This window comes from Dendropsophus ebraccatus, chromosome 1 (genome assembly GCF_027789765.1).
Source record: "Dendropsophus ebraccatus isolate aDenEbr1 chromosome 1, aDenEbr1.pat, whole genome shotgun sequence".
Classification (NCBI taxonomy): domain Eukaryota; kingdom Metazoa; phylum Chordata; class Amphibia; order Anura; family Hylidae; genus Dendropsophus; species Dendropsophus ebraccatus.
Window position 1 is genome coordinate 7,109,666 of NC_091454.1, and position 25,863 is coordinate 7,135,528.

General features: G+C 43.9%; 1 protein-coding gene across 4 annotated transcripts; it reads right to left on the reverse strand.

Moving 5' to 3' along the window:
• Positions 1-377: 377 nt before the first annotated feature.
• Positions 378-25,654, reverse strand: PTHLH (parathyroid hormone like hormone). Of its 4 annotated transcripts, none has more exons than XM_069951642.1 (6): positions 25,615-25,654; positions 16,726-16,870; positions 8,863-8,931; positions 7,753-7,871; positions 3,761-4,159; positions 378-871 (listed from the first exon to the last, which is right to left on the reverse strand). In XM_069951642.1, the coding sequence occupies exons 4-6, from the start codon at positions 7,851-7,853 to the stop codon at positions 862-864; spliced, it is 510 nt and encodes a 169-aa protein (XP_069807743.1). In that variant the 5' UTR covers positions 7,854-7,871; positions 8,863-8,931; positions 16,726-16,870; positions 25,615-25,654; the 3' UTR covers positions 378-861. The 4 variants fall into 4 exon arrangements, with proteins under 4 accessions (XP_069807743.1, XP_069807763.1, XP_069807752.1 ...); XM_069951662.1 differs by lacking the exon at positions 25,615-25,654 and adding an exon at positions 19,633-19,654; XM_069951651.1 differs by lacking the exon at positions 25,615-25,654 and adding an exon at positions 17,654-17,669.
• Positions 25,655-25,863: the final 209 nt, after the last annotated feature.

The window sequence follows — 25,863 nt, forward strand, 5'->3', positions numbered from 1 at the left end:
TTTACATAAAAAAGCACATCTGACTTTACCAACTTTACTTAGAGGGACAGTTCCTTCAAATCTTTGTTCATCCTGAGCTTCCTGGTTCAAGAATAGAATGATAGCACTACAGTAAATCCTGACACTTAGAAGAATGCAGGAGGCAGCAATGGCCGCCATTCACCGCTGTCACTCAGCATGAGGCCCGGATGACAACAGAACAGTATTTACCATCCACACCCTGCGCATGAGCTGTCTCTTTAAGTAAAAAACGCTCTTCCTATAAATAGCGACGTATTTTTCCTTTAATACGAAGTGTTTATGAGGACGTGGGTTGTAAATTTGGCCCCAATCACCTGGGGTTCAAAACCAGACAGCGCTTTGCTTACTTTGGACACTGGATTTATTACACATTCTGTACAAATTCCACCAGTCGCCACATTTCATACATGCACAAAAGAGAAAAAAAACCCATAATAATAATAATAATTATGTTCAATTCAATATCAAAAAATAAAATAAAAAAAAAAACACATAAGATCTTGGCGAGTTCTGGACGTAAAGTGCAACATGAAACGGGACGCCAGCAGCACAAGGAATAAAAAAAAAATATAACGCAATAAATACAGAATTCAACCAATAAATAAGGGGAGGGGGCCGCAAGAGGGGGCGGCTGTGCAGTATTACAGACGGCGGGGGGAGAACAGCGCACGTGGGGTCCGATCATTAGATATTTACAGAAAATAAATACATAACAAATGTGCAAGTCCAGAATTGTTTTTGTTTCTGCTGCATTCCCCGCTCTCTTTTAGTTTTATTATTTTTTTTTTTAAATTTCTTTGTAATGTCTCTTCAATAGAAGTGGAAGCTCCAGTTGAATTCTCATTGTGTGCTGTGGGGGAAAAAAAAAACAACAGGTTAATTTAATATTGAAATTACATTTTTTTTATAAATATAAAGAACAAAAATTAAACAAAATAAACTGAGCAAAGCATAAAACACAACTTTAACGCAATAAACTGAACAAAGCATAAAAGAAAAACTAAGCAAAATCAACGGAACAAAGCGAAAAAGAAAAACTAAGCAAAAACAATGGAACTAAGCGTAAAAGAAAAACTAAGCAAAATCAGCGGAACAAAGCGAAAAAGAAAAACTAAGCAAAAACAATGGAACTAAGCGTAAAAGAAAAACTAAGCAAAATCAATTGAATTGAACATAAAAGAAAAACTGAGCAAAATCAACTGAATTAAGCATGAAAGAAAAACTGAGCAAAATCAACGGAACAAAACATAAAAGGAAAACTAAGCAAAATTAACAGAACAATGACTAAAACAAAAACTAAGCAAAATGAACAGAATAAAGTGTAAACAAAAACAAAGCAAAATCAACGGAACTGAGCATAAAACAAAAACTAAACAGAAACAATGGAACTAAGCTTAAAACAAAAAATAAGCAAAAACAATGGAACTAAGCATAAAACAAAAACTAAGCAAAATCAACAGAACAAAGCGTAAAATAAAAACTAATGAACATGAAACTAACACAACAAAAAAATAAATAAAACAGCACATGAAGAAAAACAGATATACGGCCATAACGCCTTCTGTAAACTGCTGAATTGGCTCGGTTATGGGGGGGCAATAGACTTAAGGGTCCAGAGTGGAGTGGACACTGCAACCCCAAAAATCACTATGCACTTTTAGCTGTACACCTACAGGGCAGCAGAATTTGTAAAAGGGGAGGAGCCATGGCAACCTCTTGTTTGTTTATATATCTTAAAATTATTTTAACTTTTTTTATATATAATTTTTTTTTCAATTCAATAATTTTTTTTCTTATCTAGCTATAAAAAGAGAATTTGGTGTGCCATCGTAAGGGGTGTTTTTTTTTTTTTTTTTTACAACCGTCAATTGTTTTACAATAAAAATGTAAGAAAACATGTAAAAATAAATTAATAAATAAATTGCACAATACACTAGAAATAATTTTTAAATAAGTTTAAAAAAAATCCTGTAATCCATACTAGAGGTCACTAGAGGCCCAGACAAAGATTTCCTTCAATAAGAAACACAACTATATACTGAAACCCTAAGAAAAATAAACCAGTCCCACTTCCTCCAGCGAGTGGGAGGTGTGGAGAACATCTTCCATTATACTGAGATGTAAATTTGTTGTTGCCGACATATTTGGGGGTAGGATGGAATGTCTTGAAACCCTCGACTCTCCTCAGAAACTGCATCGCCCTGTACTACGCTCAGCGGATAAATGACTGTATTAGTCGTGGTTTTTCGGAGGACGCTCATCCAGAATGCACTTAAATTTCACCGCCTTGCAGTAAAATTTGCAGTTTGCTTGGAAAGTCACAAAACGCGTCGGCCCACACATGGGGGAGGGGGGGGGGGCTGGAGTGTTTGACATGATCACACCAGTTTTATTAAACAATTTTATTTTGGGAGTGATGATTTCTTTTTGATTATTGTGTTAGTTACTATTATTATTATTATTATTATTTTTTTTTTTTTTTTTTTTACAAATTTGGAGAAAGTGAGATGAGCAGCTTAGCCACCCTTTTCCTTTCTCAAACTGAGATCCAGATTGTTGGAGTGTGTTACCCTTAGCACTGTCTACATAAACCATAGATAGCTTGTACAACCCAAAGGCCAGCTGTTTCGGGGGTTCAGACTTTGGACTCTCGTCTTTCTAATTTAGCGATGGGGGTTAAACCTTTCTTGAGCCTTTATTATGTTAGTTTTCGATTCTGAATAGACATCCCAACCCTTGCCTAGTATGCCCATTACGTTTTGATTTCACTCAATGTGACCCTTCGATAGTACAGGATGGACCTCCCACCAAACCCTTGCCTGGTATGCCCATTACATTTCGGTTCCATTCTACACATAACATACCTCCCACCAAACCCTTGCCTAGTATGCCTATTATGGTTCGATTCCACTCTATTTTCCCCTTCGATAGTACTTGATAGACATCCCTTCAAACCCTTGCCTAGTATGCCCATTAGGTTTTGATTCCACTCTATTTTCCCCTTCGATAGTACTGGATGGACCTCCCACCAAACCCTTGCCTGGTGTGCCCATTACGTTTCGATTCCACTCTACACGTAACAGACCTCCCAACAAACCTTTGGCTAGAATGCCCATTACGTTTTGATTTCACTCAATTTGACCCTTTGATAGTACCGGATGGACCTCCCACCAAACCCTTGCCTAGTATGCCCATTACGTTTTGATTTCACTCAATTTGATCCTTCAATAGTACCGGATGGACCTCCCACCAAACCCTTGCCTAGTATGCCCATTACGTTTCGATTCCACTCTATTTTCCCCTTCGATAGTACTGGATGGACCTCCCACCAAACCCTTGCCCAGCATGCCCATAACGTTTCGGTTCCACTCTACACATAACAGACCTCCCACCAAACCCTTGCCTAGTATGCCCATTACGTTTTGATTTCACTCAATTTGATCCTTCAATAGTACCGGATGGACCTCCCACCAAACCCTTGCCTAGTATGCCCATTACGTTTCGATTCCACTCTATTTTCCCCTTCGATAGTACTGGATGGACCTCCCACCAAACCCTTGCCCAGCATGCCCATAACGTTTCGGTTCCACTCTACACATAACAGACCTCCCACCAAACCTTTGCCTAGTAGGCCTATTATGTTTCAAATCCACCTTACATAAATTTTTGACAGTAATAAATACAAATCTCATCAAACCCATGCCCAGTGTACCCATTATGCCCAGTGCTCAGTACTGACCTAATTCCCAGTTCCTCCCACCAAAGTTCCGATCCGGGCGGGTCCTGTAGACTTTCTAATGGCGACCGCTCTCTCCTCTTCCTCTTTTCCTGTTCCTTCCTTTTTCCTGGCTTGCCCTTCTTCTTCTTGCCAGGAATCTTGGGTGGGGGATCCTTGAAGCTCAGAGATTTGTGTGTCTCCTGAGTCAAGTGACTTGTGACTGCCTCCTCTTCACCCACCAACCGCAGGGAGTTAAAGTTCTTGACGCTGGGGATGGGACGCGGCGATTCATCTGGCGCCGCTCGAATCTCTGCTGTGTTCACCCCTTCTATGAGGCTTTGTAGGAACATCCTACGACGGAGTTCTTGGAGCGTTCTGCCTTTATCATGGAGGAGCTGATGTTCCGAGACGGCCCGGCGCCTAAAAGATAGAAACAAAAGGTGTCAATCAAGGAACCACAAACCTAGTAAAGACAAAGAGGAACCCATCATGACCTAGAACCTACACAGACAATGACCATCCTACAGGGGCAAGGTCCCAATCTATAGGGGCACAGTGCACCATAGAGCAAGGCCTAGTGCACACACTATTGAGTAAGCACTCTCTAAGGTGGCCGCAGCTCGCTCAGCTATGGTACCACACCATCCACCGATTCGGTCTCTTTGTGTCTATCACATCTTACTATCTAATCTCTTTCCAGTCCGGGATTCCAAGGTGATGGCTATATCTTCGCGTGCCGGACTAGGCCAAGAGCAGCGCCATTCACTGATGGCAAAGTTTTTAAAAATTTTGAGGAATCGAAAGGTTAAGTATATTAGGAAGTTGCGAAGTGACTAAGTCCTTTAAGGAATTGCTGTAGTGAGAGTAAATCTAGCAGCAGCTCCCGGATCTGGACGGTCCCGGATGTCAGGAATGTTAATGTGGGACGAAGCGTTTTCACATCTGACATGCACATCTTGAAAAGGAATACCTGGAGAGTCTGAGCGTGCAGCCATGTCTGTGTGACCTCAGGACACCCCTGTGCATCCCAAATAAACCCCATACAGTCTGCCGGTAGCCACTGTTACACCCCTGTGCATCCCATATAAACCCCATACAGTCTGCCGGTAGCCATTGTTACACCCCTGTGCATCCCATATAAACCCCATACAGTCTGCCGGTAGCCATTGTTACACCCCTGTGCATCCCATATAAACCCCATACAGTCTGCCGGTAGCCATTGTTACACCCATGTGCATCCCAAATAAACCCCATACAGTCTGCCGGTAGCCATTGTTACACCCCTGTGCATCCCATATAAACCCCATACAGTCTGCCGGTAGCCATTGTTACACCCCTGTGCATCCCATATAAACCCCATACAGTCTGCCGGTAGCCATTGTTACGCCCCTGTGCATCCCATATAAACCCCATACAGTCTGCCGGTAGCCATTGTTACACCCCTGTGCATCCCATATGAACCCCATACAGTCTGCCGGTAGCCATTGTTACACCCCTGTGCATCCCAAATAAACCCCATACAGTCTGCCGGTAGCCATTGTTACACCCCTGTGCATCCCATATAAACCCCATACAGTCTGCCGGTAGCCATTGTTACACCCCTGTGCATCCCATATAAAATCTGCCGGTAGCCATTGTTACACCCCTGTGCATCCCATATAAACCCCATCGAGTCTGCCGGTAGCCATTGTTACACCCCTGTGCATTCCATATAAAATCTGCCGGTAGCCATTGTTACACCCCTGTGCATCCCATATAAACCCCATACAGTCTGCTGGTAGCCATTGTTACACCCCTGTGCATCCCATATAAACCCCATGCAGTCTGCCGGTAGCCATTGTTACACCCCTGTGCATCCCATATAAAATCTGCCGGTAGCCATTGTTACACCCCTGTGCATCCCATATAAACCCCATCGAGTCTGCCGGTAGCCATTGTTACACCCCTGTGCATCCCATATAAACCCCATGCAGTCTGCCGGTAGCCATTGTTACACCCCTGTGCATCCCATATAAAATCTGCCGGTAGCCATTGTTACACCCCTGTGCATCCCATATGAATCCCATACAGTCTGCCGGTAGCCATTGTTACACCCCTGTGCATCCCATATACAGTCTGCCGGTAGCCATTGTTACACCCCTGTCCCACCTCAGATTATGCATCATAAATTGTAAGTGTCAAAGCAACTGTCCCTGAAACGACCCCATTCATATACATACCCTAAAACAACACTAGTGCACTGACCTCTACTGGCCAAAAGGCAGAACTGCAGGACTCAGTATTGTTTATAGAGGCAGAAAACTTGGATGTCTGCTCCGTGTGCCAAGTGATTACCATGTAAATAGGGCACGGGGGGACAGCTCTGCGTGTAGGGGCATACTGCCCGAGACACAGCACTGGCTAATAACTATATTCTAGTCATTTTTTTCCGCATTTATTACCTTATAAAAGTTAGTTTTTCACCTTCATGCAACTTTAACGTGCTGCTGCAACACCTTTTCTCCTTCCACTCCCTCAAATTACAGGATGGTATAGCCAAATAATTCCACGCAGTCTGAGGGTAGACACTCCTTTAGTACTGAGCGGTGATTTTGGGGTAGTGCCCAGGCAGTGCGGCACTAATGGGCTCCTGGAAAACCCTCTCCCTCCCTTCCAAGAAGCCGGCACACACAATCCAGCATTTATCTAAGATTTGCCCCCGGGGGGGTTCCTGCCCCGTGGTGTAAAGTGAGAGGTTGTCTGCTGTGCAGATGTAATTACACGTCTCCCGTGAGGAGTTACATGTGCTCACTTGATTCCTGTCGGCAGAATTACGGTAGCATCCGTCTGGCAGGATGAGTCCCTTTATGTGGGTGTCACTCCGACTCGCCAGAGGGCTGAGGTTGATAATAATGTGGAAGCTTTATGCACGTGTCGATAATCGTACGTACACCATCGTAAAACGTCTGCGCCTATAAAAGCGGCTGAGGCACCGGTGACCTCACCGCCGTGTCACAAAAGGTCCAGCAACTTTCTAATATACTTTAAGATCTCTGCTTGCTGTCAGTGAATGGTAGGATTCCTGTTAGAGGTGACTCAGGTCTGTTAGGGTGAATAAGTTTACAGCTATAAAGTGAAACACGTCGGGTAACAGTAACTCTCGTCTGAGTCTGACTTGTATGTGACCTTGTATGTGACTTGCAGTCCCGCAATTGCGATTCGGATATTAGTAAATAGTTGCCCTGACGTCAATGATGACAAAGTCACCTGCAACTTTTCGCCTTCTATCCCAAGTAGCAACGTGACCGCAGTGACAATCATTAGATGCAATGTCACAATGCGACAATGCGATCTTCATATGGTCACGTAACCTTTTTTTTCCTTTGAAATCAACTTGTGTCAGAAAGTTATACAGATTTGTAATTTACTTCTATTAAGAAATCTTCAGTCTTCCAGTACCTATCAGCTGCTGTATGTCCTGCAGGAAGTGGTGTATTCTTTCCAGTCTGACACAGTTCTCTCTGCTGCCACCTCTGTCCATGTCAGGAACTGTCCAGAGCAGTAGCAAATCCCCATAGAAAACCTCTCCTGACATGGACAGAGGTGGCAGCAGAGAGCACTGTGTCAGACTGGAGAGAATACACCACTTCCTGTAGCGCATACAGCAGCTGATAAGTACTGGAAGACTGGAGATTTTTAATTAGAAGTAAATTACAAATCTGTATAATTTTCTGACACCAGTTTATTTGAAAGGAAAATCCCTTTAAATCTTAGCAAACCCTTTGTGCTCCGTCTATTATGCACGTTTTATACGTCCAGTATCTCTGTATCGTGGACGTAATACTGAAGCACTCGTATACTTTCCATGGACACGCTGTGACACTATGACTGAGGCAGATAAGGGTTCATACAATAGGATTCTGTTACTTGCTCATCTCTCGGCCGGCAGGCAGGCGGACTATTGCCCGTTCACATGCAGACATCCGTATACTGTATATATACACTAAGTAATGTGGACAGAGCCAGTCTCTTACACTCGGCCGTTGAGCCCCTGCGTCGGTCTCCCGTGAGCGGGGAAGGAGCAGCTTAAGATGAACACCGCCAAACTGCAATGTGGTAGGAGGCTCCGCAACATCCTGAGAATAACCGAGACCTGCCGGGAAGAGAAGAGCCGTCAGGAGGGGAGACAAGCCGGCACATCATAAACCACATCACAGGCTATGGAGGAACCCCGAAGACAAGCCGCACTACAGACAACAGGTCTGATCTCTTAATGGAAGAGCCGGACCCCCCACACCGGCCTCCGAGCCATGGTGGCTGTCTGTCCGCTAACACACCAACTACCCCCCCTCCCGGTTAGATAGGCGGAATCTAAACACCACGGGAAATTATGGTGAACCACATGATAAAGAAGCATAAACCTTATAATAGTGGCGGAGTGTAATAAGAGGAGCAGCTAATGTCTAGGGGGGGGGCATACTGGAGGAAAAGGAGATTTCCGACAATTGTTTTCTATAAGACACTACTGCCATCTTGTGGAGTGGCTGATAACAGAAAGCAATGGATGGAATCTATGTATCCATATACTGCAGCCGTATATGATATAATAACAGAAAGCAATGGATGGGATATATATATCCGTATACTGCAGCCGTATATGATTTGATAACAGAAAGCAATGGATGGAATATATATCCGTATACTGTATGCAGCCGTATATGATATAATAACAGAAAGCAATGGATGGGATATATATATCCGTATACTGCAGCCAGATATGATTTGATAACAGAAAGCAATGGATGGAATCTATATATATATATATATATATATCCGTATACTGCAGCCTTATATGATATGATAACAGAAAGCAATGGATGGAATATATATATATATATATATATATCCGTATACTGCAGCCGTATATGATTTGATAACAGAAAGCAATGGATGGAATATATATATATATATATATATATATATATATATCTGTATACTGTATGCAGCCGTATATGATATGATTACAGAAAGCAATGGATGGAATATATATCCGTATACTGTATACAGCCGTATATGATATGATAACAGAAAGCAATGGATGGAATATATATATCCGTATACTCTATGCAGCCGTATACTCTTACCTGTTGAATATTTCCCGCACTTCCTATCAATGTGATAATTTATTTTTTTCCAGAATAAATAGAAGGAACCTGAAAAGACAGAGAAGATTATATTACTATCCCACGTATACAACTGGTACTACCACCCCCAGCGTCCACTCATCTATGTGACCAGGGCTGAGGTATAGTCAGCGACAGACTCTGCTGCGGGTCGGACAGTTTTGCAGCATATAGCAATCATTTTATGGCCTAGACTGTTCTCATGTGCTGCCCATTGGGGGCGCCCTTGTAGCATGATTTTAAGCTTGAGGATTACTGTAGTGGAATCTTTTGCGCAGTCTTCACCTGACCCTGTCCTGTCTAGGTGGACATTGGAGCTAAAGTACGTGCCCCCCCCGGGAGGTAGTGCTATATACTATCATTACTAGTATAAGGAGCCCGTGAGTCGTAGGGGCGGTCAGTGCTCCACCAGCCAATGTCTGATGACAATTCCCATACTATATAACTGTATTGACGGTCCTGGCCAGGTCTGGCAGTTCTATAGTCTTATAACTTTCTCAATCACAGACTATAATCCAACAGGTAGGACAACTCTTATCCTCCCCAGCCCCAATCTATATGTGATAGACGCTGTATCTGCTCTTATCCTCCCCAGCCCCAATCTATATGTGATAGACGCTGTATCTGCTCTTATCCTCCTCAGCCCCAATCTATGTGTGATAGACGCTGTATCTGCCCTCATCCTCCCCAGCCCCAATCTATATGTGATAGACGCTGTATCTGCTCTCATCCTCCCCAGCCCCAATCTATATGTGATAGACGCTGTATCTGCTCTCATCCTCCCCAGCCCCAATCTATGTGTGATAGACACTCTATCTGCCCTTATCCTCCCCAGCCCCAATCTATGTGTGATAGACGCTGTATCTGCTCTCATCCTCCCCAGCCCCAATCTATGTGTGATAGACACTCTATCTGCCCTTATCCTCCCCAGCCCCAATCTATATGTGATAGACGCTGTATCTGCTCTCATCCTCCCCAGCCCCGATCTATATGTGATAGACGCTGTATCTGCTCTTATCCTCCCCAGCCCCAATCTATGTGTGATAGACGCTGTATCTGCTCTTATCCTCCCCAGCCCCGATCTATGTGTGATAGACGCTGTATCTGCTCTCATCCTCCCCAGCCCCAATCTATATGTGATAGACGCTGTATCTGCTCTTATCCTCCCCAGCCCCGACCTATATGTGATAGACGCTGTATCTGCTCTCATCCTCCCCAGCCCCAATCTATGTGTGATAGACGCTGTATCTGCCCTTATCCTCCCCAGCCCCAATCTATGTGTGATAGACGCTGTATCTGCTCTCATCCTCCCCAGCCCCAATCTATGTGTGATAGACGCTGTATCTGCTCTCATCCTCCCCAGCCCCAATCTATGTGTGATAGACGCTGTATCTGCTCTCATCCTCCCCAGCCCCAATCTATGTGTGATAGACGCTGTATCTGCTCTCATCCTCCCCAGCCCCAATCTATGTGTGATAGACGCTGTATCTGCCCTCATCCTCCCCAGCCCCGATTTATATGTGATAGACGCTGTATCTGCTCTTATCCTCCCCAGCCCCAATCTATGTGTGATAGACGCTGTATCTGCCCTCATCCTCCCCAGCCCCAATCTATGTGTGATAGACGCTGTATCTGCTCTTATCCTCCCCAGCCCCAATCTATGTGTGATAGACGCTGTATCTGCCCTCATCCTCCCCAGCCCCAATCTATGTGTGATAGACGCTGTATCTGCTCTCATCCTCCCCAGCCCCAATCTATATGTGATAGACGCTGTATCTGCTCTCATCCTCCCCAGCCCCGACCTATATGTGATAGACGCTGTATCTGCCCTCATCCTCCCCAGCCCCAATCTATATGTGATAGACGCTGTATCTGCTCTCATCCTCCCCAGCCCCGATCTATGTGTGATAGACGCTGTATCTGCTCTTATCCTCCCCAGCCCCGATCTATGTGTGATAGACGCTGTATCTGCCCTCATCCTCCCCAGCCCCAATCTATATGTGATAGACGCTGTATCTGCTCTCATCCACCCCAGCCCCAATCTATGTGTGATAGACGCTGTATCTGCCCTCATCCTCCCCAGCCCCGATCTATGTGTGATAGACGCTGTATCTGCTCTCATCCTCCCCAGCCCCAGTCTATGTGTGATAGACGCTGTATCTGCTCTCATCCTCCCCAGCCCCGATCTATATGTGATAGACGCTGTATCTGCTCTCATCCTCCCCAGCCCTGATCTATGTGTGATAGATGGTGTATCTGCTCTTATCCTCCCCAGCCCCAATCTATGTGTGATAGACGCTGTATCTGCTCTTATCCTCCCCAGCCCCGATCTATGTGTGATAGACGCTGTATCTGCCCTCATCCTCCCCAGCCCCAATCTATGTGTGATAGACGCTGTATCTGCTCTTATCTTCCCCAGCCCCAATCTATATGTGATAGACGCTGTATCTGCCCTCATCCTCCCCAGCCCCAATCTATGTGTGATAGACGCTGTATCTGCTCTTATCCTCCCCAGCCCCGATCTATGTGTGATAGACGCTGTATCTGCCCTCATCCTCCCCAGCCCCAATCTATGTGTGATAGACGCTGTATCTGCTCTTATCCTCCCCAGCCCCGATCTATGTGTGATAGACGCTGTATCTGCTCTTATCTTCCCCAGCCCCGATCTATATGTGATAGACGCTGTATCTGCTCTTATCCTCCCCAGCCCCGATCTATATGTGATAGACGCTGTATCTGCTCTTATCCTCCCCAGCCCCGATCTATGTGTGATAGACGCTGTATCTGCTCTTATCTTCCCCAGCCCCGATCTATGTGTGATAGACGCTGTATCTGCCCTCATCCTCCCCAGCCCCGATCTATGTGTGATAGACGCTGTATCTGCCCTCATCCTCCCCAGCCCCAATCTATATGTGATAGACGCTGTATCTGCCCTCATCCTCCCCAGCCCCAATCTATATGTGATAGACGCTGTATCTGCCCTCATCCTCCCCAGCCCTGATCTATGTGTGATAGACGCTGTATCTGCTCTCATCCTCCCCAGCCCCAATCTATGTGTGATAGACGCTGTATCTGCCCTCATCCTCCCCAGCCCTGATCTATGTGTGATAGACGCTGTATCTGCTCTTATCCTCCCCAGCCCCGATCTATGTGTGATAGACGCTGTATCTGCCCTCATCCTCCCCAGCCCTGATCTATGTGTGATAGACGCTGTATCTGCTCTCATCCTCCCCAGCCCCGATCTATATGTGATAGACGCTGTATCTGCTCTTATCCTCCCCAGCCCCGATCTATGTGTGATAGACGCTGTATCTGCTCTCATCCTCCCCAGCCCCAATCTATGTGTGATAGACGCTGTATCTGCTCTCATCCTCCCCAGCCCCAATCTATATGTGATAGACGCTGTATCTGCTCTTATCTTCCCCAGCCCCGATCTATGTGTGATAGACGCTGTATCTGCCCTCATCCTCCCCAGCCCCGATCTATATGTGATAGATGGTGTATCTGCTCTTATCCTCCCCAGCCCCAATCTATATGTGATAGACGCTGTATCTGCTCTCATCCTCCCCAGCCCCGATCTATGTGTGATAGACGCTGTATCTGCTCTTATCCTCCCCAGCCCCGATCTATATGTGATAGACGCTGTATCTGCACTCCAGACGTTAGGCTCGCGTGGGGGAGGACAGCGAAATAGTTCTATAATCTGCACATGAAAAACAATCATTATTTTAGCCTGGAAAACTGGTGAGTTTTGGATGCCGACTGCACATGGAACGGGATCAGACTGAGGTTTGTGCGTGTTCCATGGGGAGGTGAGAGGGGGCAGACGGCTCGAGTTATGACCCCAAATTCACTACAGAAACCGCGGCACCTGAGAACCGACTGTATGACAGCTGGGGGGGGGGGGGGGGCGGGCGAAACCAGTCAATTCACCGGGAATACGGAAATAATAATAAAGTTACTCCGATACTCTGATATCTATCTGATTCATAGAAAGATAGACGTTAGATAGATAGATAGATAGATAGATAGGAGATAGATAGATAGATAGATAGATAGATAGATAGATAGATAGGTAGATAGATAGATAGATAGGAGATAGATAGATAGATAGATAGATAGGAGATAGATAGATAGATAGGAGATAGATAGATAGATAGATAGATAGGAGATAGATAGGAGATATATAGATAGGAGATAGATAGATAGATAGATAGATAGATAGATAGATAGATAGATAGATAGGAGATAGATAGATAGATAGATAGATAGGAGATAGATAGATAGATAGATAGATAGATAGATAGATAGATAGATAGATAGGAGATAGATAGATAGGAGATAGATAGATAGATAGATAGATAGATAGGAGATAGATAATAGATAGATAGATAGATAGATAGATAGATAGATAGATAGGAGATAGATAGAAGATAGATAAAAGATAGATAGATAGATAGATAGATAGATAGATAGGAGATAGATAGATAGATAGATAGATAGATAGATAGATAGATAGATAGGAGATAGATAGATAGATAGATAGATAGGAGATAGATAGATAGATAGATAGGAGATAGATAGATAGATAGATAGATAGATAGGAGATAGATAGATAGATAGGAGATAGATAGATAGATAGATAGATAGATAGATAGATAGATAGATAGATAGACAGGAGATAGATAGATAGATAAATAGATAGATAGATAAATAGATAGGAGATAGATAATAGATAGATAGATAGATAGATAGATAGATAGGAGATAGATAGATAGATAGATAGATAGATAGATAGGAGATAGATAGATAGATAGATAGATAGATAGATAGATAGGAGATAGATAGATAGATAGATAGATAGATAGGAGATAGATAGATAGATAGATAGATAGATAGATAGATAGATAGATAGGAGATAGATAGATAGATAGATAGATAGATAGATAGGAGATAGATAGATAGATGATAGATAGAGAGATAGATAGATAAATAGATAGATATATAGATAGATAGATAGATAGATAGATAGATAGATAGATAGATAGGAGATAGATAGATAGGAGATAGATAGATAGATAGATAGATAGATAGATAGGAGATAGATAGATAGATGATAGATAGAGAGATAGATAGATAAATAGATAGATATATAGATAGATAGATAGATAGGAGATAGATAGATAGGAGATAGATAGATAGGAGATAGAGAGATAGATAGATAGATAGATAGGAGATAAATAGATAGGAGATAGATAGATAGATAGATAGATAGATAGGAGATAGATAGATAGATAGATAGATAGATAGGAGATAGATAGATAGGAGATAGATAGATAGATAGATAGATAGATAGATGATAGATATTAAGCATATTCCAACTCTCCTTATATAACAGTACATGTATATACTTTGCTTTGCTGCCCTTTCGCTGTCACCATTGAAGGACACAAAATAAACTTCAGACAATGCAACAACCAAATCATAATCATCGCTATCCACATACATCACTATGACATTGGCAACAATTCATGTCCTTAGTTATTTATAGTCACTTAGTGTAACTGCAGAACTAACTCTCCTCCACTGCTTATTCTAGATGCAGGGGTAACTTTGGTCTATTACCCCACCTAGATGCTGGGGTAACTTTGGTCTATTACCCCACCTAGATGCTGGGGTAACTTTGGTCTTTTACCCCACCTAGTTGCTGGGGTAACTTTCCTCTATTACTCCCCCTAGATGCAGGGGTAGCTTTCGTCTATTACTCCCCCTAGATGCAGGGGTAGCTTTCGTCTATTACTCCCCCTAGATGTAGGGGTTACTTTCCTCTATTACTCCCCCTGGATCCAAAGGTAGCTTTTCTCTATTACTCCTCCTAGATGCATTAGTATCTTTCCTCTATTACTCCCCCTAGATGCAGGAGTAACTTTCCTCTATTACTCCCCCTAGATGCAGGGGTAACTTTCCTTTATTACCCCCCCCTAGATGCAGGGGTAACTTTCCTCTATTACTCCCCCTAGATGCAGGGGTAACTTTCCTCTATTACTCCCCCTAGATGCAGGGGTAACTTTCCTATATTACTCCCCCTAGATGCAGAGGCATCTTTCCTCTATTACTCCCCTAGATGCAGAGGTATTTTTCCTCTATTACTCCCCCTAGATGCTGGGGTAACTTTCCTCTATTATTCCCCCTAGATGCAGAGGTATCTTTCCTCTATTACTCCCCCTAGATGCTGGGGTAACTTTCCTCTATTACTCCCCCTAGATGCAGAGGCATCTTTCCTCTATTACTCCCCCTAGATGCAGAGGTATTTTTCCTCTATTACTCCCCCTAGATGCAGGGGTATCTTTCCTCTATTATTCCCCCTAGATGCAGAGGTATTTTTCCTCTATTACTCCCCCTAGATGCAGAGGTATCTTTCCTCTATTACTCCCCCTAGATGCAGGGGTAACTTTCCTCTATTACTCCCCCTAGATTCAGGGGTAACTTTCCTCTATTATTCCCCCTAGATGCAGAGGTATCTTTCCTCTATTACTCCCCCTAGATGCAGGAGTAATTTTCTTCTATTATTCCCCCTAGATGCTGGGGTAACTTTCCTCTATTACTCCCCCTAGATGCAGGGGTAGCTTTCCTCTATTACTCCCCCTAGATGCATGAATAACTTTCCTCTATTATTCCCCCTAGATGCAGGGGTAACTTTCCTCTATTACTCCCCCTAGATGCAGGGGTAACTTTCCTCTATTACTCCCCCTAGATGCAGAGGTATCTTTGCTCTATTACTCCCCCTGGATCCGAATGTAGCTTTTCTCCACTACTCCCCCTAGATGCCGGGTAGGTTTCCTCCACTACTCCCTCTATAACCAAGGACAGCTCTTCTCCACTACTCCCTATGACCAGGGGCAGCTCTCCTGCACTACCCCCTATACTCAGGGGCAGCTCTCCTGCACTACCCCCTATACTCAGGGGCAGCTCTCCTCCACTACCCCCTATACTCAGGGGCAGCTCTCCTCCACTACCCCCAGGGGCAGCTCTCCTCCACTACCCCCTACACCCAGGGGCAGCTCTCCTCCACTACCCCCTATACCCAGGGGTAGCTCTCCTCCACTACCCCCAGGGGCAGCTCTCCTCCACTACCCCCTACACCCAGGGGCAGCTCTCCTCCACTACCCCCTATACCCAGGGGTAGCTCTCCTCCACTACCCCCTACACCCAGGGGCAGCTCTCCTCCACTACCCCCTAAATCCAGGGGCAGCTCTCCTCCACTAACCCCTATACTTAGGGGCAGCTCTCCTGCACTACCCCCTATACCCAGGGGCAGCTCTCCTCCACTACCCCCTATACCCAGGGACAGCTCTCCTCCACTACCCCCTGTACCCAGGGGCAGCTCTCCTGCACTACCCCCTATACCCAAGGGAAGCTCTCCTGCACTACCCCCTATACCCAGGGGCAGCTCTCCTGCACTACCCCCTATACCCAGGGGCAGCTCTCCTGCACTACCCCCTATACCCAGGGGCAGCTCTCCTGCACTACCCCCTATACCCAAGGGAAGCTCTCCTGCACTACCCCCTATACCCAGGGGCAGCTCTCCTCCACTACCCCCTGTACCCAGGGGCAGCTCTCCTGCACTACCCCCTATACCCAAGGGAAGCTCTCCTGCACTACCCCCTATACCCAAGGGAAGCTCTCCTGCACTACCCCCTATACCCAGGGGCAGCTCTCCTGCACTACCCCCTATACCCAGGGGCAGCTCTCCTGTACTACCCCCTATAATGAGGGGCAGCTCTCCTGCACTCGGTCTTGCAGGGTAGAAGCCTGTGCACTTACTTGTAGGGTGCTCCGCTCCTCTTGGTGCTCTGCGTCCTGTGTGTAGTAATCCCAGTACTGATACGATGCAGCAGCGCAGGACTCCAGGAAGGAGCTGTGTCCTTTGGCTGTGTATGAGGAGAACTGGATTCCTTCTCAGTCAGCTCTTAATAAAGACAAAACTGTGACATCATAAACCACATTCCCCTTTTCGAGCTAAACAGTCATGTTTGGTTCATTGATGTTGGGACATGTGACTACCACCCCTTTTAACCTAGTGTATGAAGCTGGTGCAGGGAGGGGGAGTGGACCAGAGCCTCACCTGTCACCCTCACCCCCTCCTTAGGTGGGTCTTCTCCGGAGGGAGCGAGTCCTTACAGCCAGCCCTTCCTCCCTCTACAGCACCACAACTACTTTGCAGAACTTCCCACAAACTTGCTGCCTGTGGCAGATGGGTGGTCACGCTGCAAAGTGGCTGGGGATAGAACACAACCACAAGCGTGTGTTCTTAAGACCAACAATATAACCACTGTACCACAGGTCTTCAAAGCGCCTAACCATATACAAGGAGTGTTAAAGGTTTTCGTAAGGACCCCCCCCCCCTTCCCTTCTGTATAAGAACGCGTGCACTTCAATAAAGGTTTCTTGTGAGGCGGAGAATGTGTATTCGGAAAAAGGAAGGAAAAAAAAGACCCCCATCCCGGTATAAGTGACTTTCCCTTATAAGAGCATCGCACAGCTGCACAGGCACACGGGTGGATGATCCCTTTAAGGATTATTCCATTGACTCCATGAAGATAGCTAAAAATTTTAAACTACTGTCAGCCTGGTATCTGGGGATCGCCTCCGACATGCAGGATACATTGGAATTTATGGTGTGGGTGGATTTATGGGGTCGCGAGGAATTAGGGAAAAATGAGTGGCGAATCTCTCTTCTGGTAATACTTACCACTGATTTCTAGATTTTGTCACCTTTATAGAATGCAAAAGAAAAAAAAAAAAATATATATATATATATATATATATATATATATATATATATCATCTGCCGGGAATGGACTTTTCCTTAAATTGAAATTATAATAAAAATAAAACCAACAAACTTTACATTAAAAAAACACCTATGTAATTCAATGTGACAATGCTAAAAGGGTATTCCGCCCAAAATAAAATTTTCATATGTTGCTGCCCCTGTTGAGAACATAACAAACAGCTTATTCTTACCGTTCTGTGCTCCCCCAGTGTCCTCCAATATCACTTTCGGGTCCCCAACTGAGTGGTCCCACCTTCACTTCCGAGACAGAAGCACTGCGGCCAGGAAAGCACTGCGGCCAGTGATTGACTGGGTGGTCTCTTACCGCCAAACTAGTCTGTCTTGGAAGTGAAGATGGGATCACTAAGCTGGGGACCCGACAATGATGCTGGAGGACACTGGGGGAGCACAGAATGGAAAGAGTAGGCTGTTTGTTATGTTCTCAAAAAGTATTCTTTGTCCGGAATACCCCTTTAATATAGTGCTTAGTTTTTTTTTGCATAAATATATATATTTTTCATATACTCATGGGTGTGTGCGAACATTCTGCACACAATAGTAGCAAAATTACCCCAAACACCCATTTTTCACAGCTCATGCCATGGTCACAGGAATGGGGACATGACCTCTGCATGCCCCCCATTTAATACACCTGAGCTTCCCCATATAAATCCAGCATGATCACGTGCTATTGGATAGTTAATTAAGACTCTGATCTAAGTAGTGATATCAATGCCCTCTACTAGGGAAATATAGTATTATATAGAAGTAGTTCAGATTAGGGATATGTAACAATACTGGATCACAGCAGATTTCACGCAGCAAGTTTCTTGCAGTGAAATACACTATGAATCTGATTACCATTAAAGTCTATGACGCTCCATTTTTTAAACGTATTTTCATTTCACTGCGAAAATGGAGTCCATATGAAGTGTCCCGGCACCAATGTTTCACTACTATGCTTTAGTTTCTTTCAGTCAGCACTGAGGTATTTTCTAGACGGTTCCAATGCTTCCCTATATTGTGTTTCTCAGAACTGTAGCATTCACTTTTGACCACAAGATGTCATCAGAGAGTATTTCCATGTTGAAAAGCCAGGCCATTAAAAGTCCATTGGGGAATGTTGTATCCTATGTTAAGGCTGTTTTATAGTGCCTGAGTATGATTGCCAGCCACATCTCACTGCCTTGGCCTATTAGAAGCCTTCCCTAGAAAGTTCCCACCAGTGGGACATCAAGGTGCCTCACAGTTCCTCCACCAATAGGGGATTAGCACAGATGTAGCTCTTATATAAAGGGTATTGCTTAGTCTAAGGGGTAATTGATTAATGGCTGTGTTCCTGACAAGTCTGCTGCACAAGAGAGGGCTACCTCAGCGTCTGGCTCTTCAAAAAAAAAACCTATTTTGTGCCTGCAAAAGACTATTATCTTAACAAGTGTCTTCAGCAGGATTATGCCCTGCTAAAACCCTTAAGAGGGGTAACTACCGTTAAGGGGTTCCATCACCTGTCTATGTCTGGGGTGGCCAGTTTCTACAAATTCTTCAGCTGACCAGAACTGTCCCCAGCGTGTTCGGCTAAAGCCGAAGTACCCCGCTGTCTACTGCTGAATTGCCTTGAGGGATTAGCTTCACCAGGTTTATAAAGCCCAGGGCTCATGTTCCTAAATCTGTCACTCCATGATCTCTTCTCTAAACTGTGAGTATGGGTGTTCTTCTATCAAGATTCACGTCTTATGGTCACCATGACAGAGTTCTGAAATGCCTAGACAGGTCCTCCTGGTATCTCTCTATCTTTTGTACAAGTCAACCTAGAAGTACTGAAGAGGTACACCAACACCTGACATAACTAACACCATCTGGCTACCGCAGGTCAACAATAAAAAAGTAATTTTTACCTGTCCGTTGCCTTCATGGTGCCATCCAATGGTGTCTCCGGGTCCCGGGACAGCCCACATAGATAGTCACTACCCACAGTGAGACAGAGCGGTTCTTTGGGTAGTCAAAAAATAAAAACGATACTTTTAACCACAAAAAGATTTGATTTGGTCTGTTAAACCTTACGGACATACTGCTGTATACGGACAGGCCACTGTATACGGACATACTGCTGTATATAGACATGCTGCTGTATACGGACATGCTGCTGTATACAGATGTGCTGCTGTATACGAACGTGCTGCTGCATACGGACATGCTGCTGTATATGGACGTGCTGCTGTATACGAACGTGCTGCTGTATACGGACGTGTTGCTGTATACAGATGTGCTGCTGTATACGAACGTGCTGCTGTATACGGACATGCTGCTGTATATGGACGTGCTGCTGTATACGGACGTACTGCTGTATATGGACAGGCTGCTGTATATGGACAGGCTGCTGTATACAGACAGGCCGCTGTATATGGACAGGCTGCTGTATACAGACGTACTGCTGTATACGGACATGCTGCTGTATATGGACAGGCTGCTGTATATGTCCGAATAGCTTTGTGTGTATTGTGACTGATTCCAGTGGTGTATACAGTCCCGTATACTGCTGCACGGATTGGATGAGGCTCATGCAGTAAATAACATGGAAACTTGCTGTTCTGATCTCTGAAGGGTTCGGTCTTTATCGCTGGGGACATCTCTGGTACAGCAGACACAGAGTGCAGACTGAAACATTAGAGGAATCCATCATATCCCGCTGCTCCGGCCGCTGCCACCACAACTGGATTCATGAAAAGGAAAAGAGACCTTAAATATTAACAGAAATAAAAACTACATCCTGGCACCCGGCCATTCCCAACACTGGTAGATAGCCAGGCGGCCGCACACCATCATAGGACAGTTATAGATTCTTACTTCTTAATGTTCCGTCACAAAATGTTATATTCACATTATTCATATAACTTCAAGCGTCCAGCATTACATATATAGATATAATCTACAAAAGATGTACAAGGAGCTACATCCTGTATAATAATCCAGAGCTGCACTCACTATTCTGCTGGTGGGGTCACTGTGTACATACATTACATTACTGATCCTGAGTTACATCCTGTATTATACCCCAGAGCTGCGCTCACTATTCTGCTGGTGAGGTCACTGTGTACATACATTACTGATCCTGAGTTACATCCTGTATTATACTCCAGAGCTGCACTCACTATTCTGCTGATGGGGTCACTGTGTACATACATTACTGATCCTGAGTTATCATGATCTATCTATGTTCTATCTATCTATCTATCTATCTATCTATCTATCTATCTATCTATCTCCTATCTATCTATCTATCTATCTATCTGTTATCTATCTCCTATCTATCTATCTATCTCCTATCTATCTATCTATCTATCTATCTATCTATCTATCTATCATCTATCTATCTATCTACTATCTATCTATCTATCTATCTATCTATCTATCTATCTATCATCTATCTATCATCTATCTATCTATCTATCTATCTATCTATCTATCTATCTATCTATCTATCTCCTATCTATCTATCATCTATCTATCTATCTATCTCCTATCTATCTATCTATCTATCTATCTATCTATCTATCTATCTCCTATCTATCTATCTATCTATCTATCTATCTATCATCTATCTATCATCTATCTATCTATCTATCTATCTATCTATCTATCTATCTATCTATCATCTATCTATCTATCTATCTATCATCTATCTATCATCTATCTATCTATCTATCTATCTATCTATCTATCTATCTATCTATCTATCTATCTATCTCCTATCTATCTATCTATCTATCTATCTATCTATCTATCTCCTATCTATCTATCTATCTATCTATCTATCTATCTATCTATCTATCTATCTATCTTTCTATCTATCTATCTATCTATCTATCTATCTATCTATCTATCTATCTCCTATCTATCTATCTATCTATCTATCTATCTATCTATCTCCTATCTATCTATCTCCTATCTATCTATCGATCTATCTCCTATCTATCTATCTATCTATCTATCTATCTATCTATCTCCTATCTATCTATCTATCTATCTATCTATCTATCTATCTTCTATCTATCTCCTATCTATCTATCTATCTATCTATCTAGATAGATAGATAGATATATCTAGATAGATATAATGGGTCAAACGCTCCATTATACCGACATCAGCCGACCAACCAATCACAGAGCGATTAACAACCAGCGACCATGTGCGGAGAAATGCCATGTCTCTAGCACTGACTGCAATACAAAGGGCGACATTTATCCAGACTGGCGTAGTCATGTGTCTTCGATAAAGTCCCCCCCCATTCACCTTCGTGGATTGACTAAGAGGGGAATCCAGCAGGACCTGTGCTTGGGGCAAAAATTGTGCAAAAATTTACACCCACTCCGAAGCAGGTGTCATTTTTTGCCTGATTTAAGTCTGTTTTCAGGCATAAACCTTAATAAATAAGGTGCGGGAGGAGGCCACCTCCTCTCCATCTTGCCGCTCCGCACCTGCCCGCCCATCGGGGGGTTACGGTAAGTGTATGCCATGGAGAAGGCCACAATCTAGACTTACTCCGTGGCGTATGCCAGGGGCGCACCTTTAGTAAATGCGCCCCGCAGATTTTAGTGACAGTTATGGACTGTAACTGGTTAACCCTCCGCTACGACCGGTGTGTTGTGGCTGCTGGCCCTCCCTCAGCAATATGCCACACAACCAGTAGTGGATTATAATAGGGGCGTTTCAGGCGGTAGCCCGGGGCCCTGAGCTCCTGGGGGGTCCATGACCACCCAAAAAGACTTATACTTTCAGTGGTGTACTGTCGCCTGGCTACACTTACGTCATGATTTGCAAAAAATCACTGTTTTTTATGGCAATTTTGCACAAATCAGGACATCATGACATTATCTATCCTGTACTATGAACGCCAGGCTAGTGCTGCCATAGTTACAGTGGGGTGGGGGGGGGGGGGGCCAGGCTTGGTGAACAGCCCGGGGCCTATGGTAAAGTTAATCTGCCCCTGCACACAACACAGCTATATTTTTACTCTAGGTTTTTTTGCATAAATATATATATTTTTTCATATACTCGTGGGTGGGTGTGAACATGCCAAGGTCACAGGAAGGGGGACATGACCTCTGCATGCCCCCCATTTAACACACCTGAGCTTCCCTATATGAATCCAGAATTACCACTTGCTATTGGATAGTTATTTAAGACTCTGATCTAAATAGATAACGCCTCCCTTAAAAAAAAAAAAAAGTTTCTCACAGCAAAATCCGTTAAGAATCTGATTACCATTAAACTCTACGGCGCTCCATTATTTTAACGGATTTTCATTCCACTGCGAAAATGGAGTCCATATGTAGTGTCCCGGCACCAATGTTTCACTACTATGCTTTAGTTTCTTTCAGTCAGCACTGAGGTATTTTCTAGACGGTTCCAATGCTTCCCTGTATTGTGTTTCTCAGAACTGTAGCATTCACTTTTGACCACAAGATGTCATCAGAGAGTATTTCCATGTTGAAAAGCCAGGCCATTAAAAGTCCATTGGGGAATGTTGTATCCTATGTTTAGGCTGTTTTATAGTGCCTGAGTATGATTGCCAGCCACATCTCACTGCCTTAGCCTATTAGAAGCCTTTTCTAGAAAGTTCCCACCAGTGGGACATCAAGGTGCCTCACAGTTCCTCTACTAATAGGGGATTAGCACAGATGTAGCTCTTATATAAAGGGTATTGCTTAGTCTAAGGGGTAATTGATTAATGGCTGTGTTCCTGACAAGTCTGCTGCACAAGAGAGGGCTACCTCAGCGTCTGGCTCTTCAAAAAAAAAAAACTATTTTGTGCCTGCAAAAGACTATTATCTTAACAAGTATCTTCAGCAGGATTATGCCCTGCTAAAACCCTTAAGAGGGGTAACTACCGTTAAGGGGTTCCATCACCTGTCTATGTCTGGGGTGGCCAGTTTCTACAAATTCTTCTGCGCCTTATTGCTGATGTACACCTAGGAGACAGGCTTTGTAAACGGAGTGTGGCCACACACGATTGGTGACTTTATATAGAATACAATATGGGAGTATTCGGCACTGAATGTATTTGAAGTCTTTTTTTCATTTGTATGGAGATACTTTTAATGATTATAATCCTGACTGTATAATTATGTCCCCTACACCATGTGTGAGTGTGTGTGACATGTGAATCCACTGTGTGTGTTCACTGCTTGGGAAAAGTCCACATTAAACGGGCTGAGACGTCGCATGTCTTATGGGTAAATACACTCACATATCACTTTTTTTTTTTTTTTACATTATCTGTAGTGCTGCAGTCTTTTACTTTTCACTTATAGTCTCACCTTTTCTTGATCCATTAACCCCCTTTTCCCTTGATTCTTCAAGACCCATTTGCACCCATGAGAGCCCAGTCTATTGACTTTCATTGTATCGCTCCAAGTCACCAATGTCCAGCTAACGCTTCTTCTGACAATATTGAAGTCAAGGCTTCTTCACCTTCGACCTCGTTGCCTGGACATCCACCTGGACAGCCTTCATTTCATATTCTTCTAACTGTCATGGCGCTCACATGATGCAGTATGGCGATTTTCTTGGCTTAAGGGCCGCTATTCATGAGCTGGATGGCACTGTTTGGTTTTTTTGGGGGGTTTTTTTTGGGGGGGGGAATCCTCTGGCCTCTGACCTCTGGCTTGGGAATCACTCTAATAACACAGAGAGCTATTAGGGAATGTGAGAACAGGTTGTGATTTAAAATATAGAAGAAGAAAAAGATTGTTCTATCCCCGGGAGGAAAACAATACCAATGCAGATGCGGATATGTAAGAGATAGCGATATAAAATGATGGTGGGTGGTCTCATGTTCAGAGTGGATGGCGACCTATGGAGCCCGAAAGTCAAAAGATCAAAACATTGATTCTGTTTTGTCGGTGTAGATGTATTTTCTTGTTTTCTTCCTTTTCACATGTTGCTGCTATGTGCAGGTTGAGCAGGCCTGGCACAACACATCCCAGGTCCCCACTAAGACCCAGAAGTGGCCGGGATCAGAGATGGGGGATACTGGCACCAGCACTAGAGTAGGGGAGATGAGAGCATGTTACTTCTTTCATCCTTCCTCTCCCTAGCACTCTGCCAAAAATCACCCCAGCCCGGAGTTCTCCTTTAATTGCAAACTACACCTGAACTAGAGATAACAAAGTGGTCAGGTTTTTCTAACAGCACTCGACAAAATATTGCAGCACTCTCCTGGGCTAGTTTGACATTATGTAAAAATGATGGCCGACTTTCATAACAAAGGCTGTCGTTGTGCAAATAATGGCTGTTATTTAAAAATAACGGACGTTATTTGCACAATGAATCTTTCTTGAGCGTCAAACTGGTGAGCGCACAGATATATCTATACATCAAGTGGTATCAATCAATAATTATTGTCAAAGTGTCCCAAAAACATAGTATAGTGCATAAATTGCCTAGTCACTATTACATAGGCATATATACAACCATATTATAGCAAATTGTGACCTTCAGATGACCTCGTTGTCTGGTAGTGCCCTCCATGATTCCGTGGTGAAGCGTGTATAACGTTATTGTTTGCACAGTGTGTGATTGGTACAAGCCAAGAACAAATCTACGCCCCCTGTCACTAAGCAATATGCAGGTTGTAAAGCGCATGCACTGGAGGTGTGAGGCCCGGCCCTGGCGCACCAGCAGAGACCTCACACTTACCACGTCATCGCGTGGGTCGGCTCTTATCTACAGCAGCGATGAGTGGTGATAAGCTCCTTCTATTACAGCACTGTACAAGGTCACAATATGGTATATGATGTTTGTATATATGCCTATGTAATAGTGACTAGGCGCTTTATGCACTTAATAGGTGTATACATAGCTACATGATAAATTACCTGGGTGCACGGTATCTACATCAGGCATCTGCATAGGCTCCTGACCAAAAAGAAAAGAGAGTATGGGAAATAGCCCAAGCGGCACAGCAGTCGTATCACAATATATCTACATTAGGAATCACACATAGAAAGTACAACAATCTATCTATCGCTTATCTATCTATTATCTATCTCCTATCTATCTATCTATCTATCTATCTATCTATCTATCTCCTATCTATCTCTCCTATCTATCTATCTATCTATCTA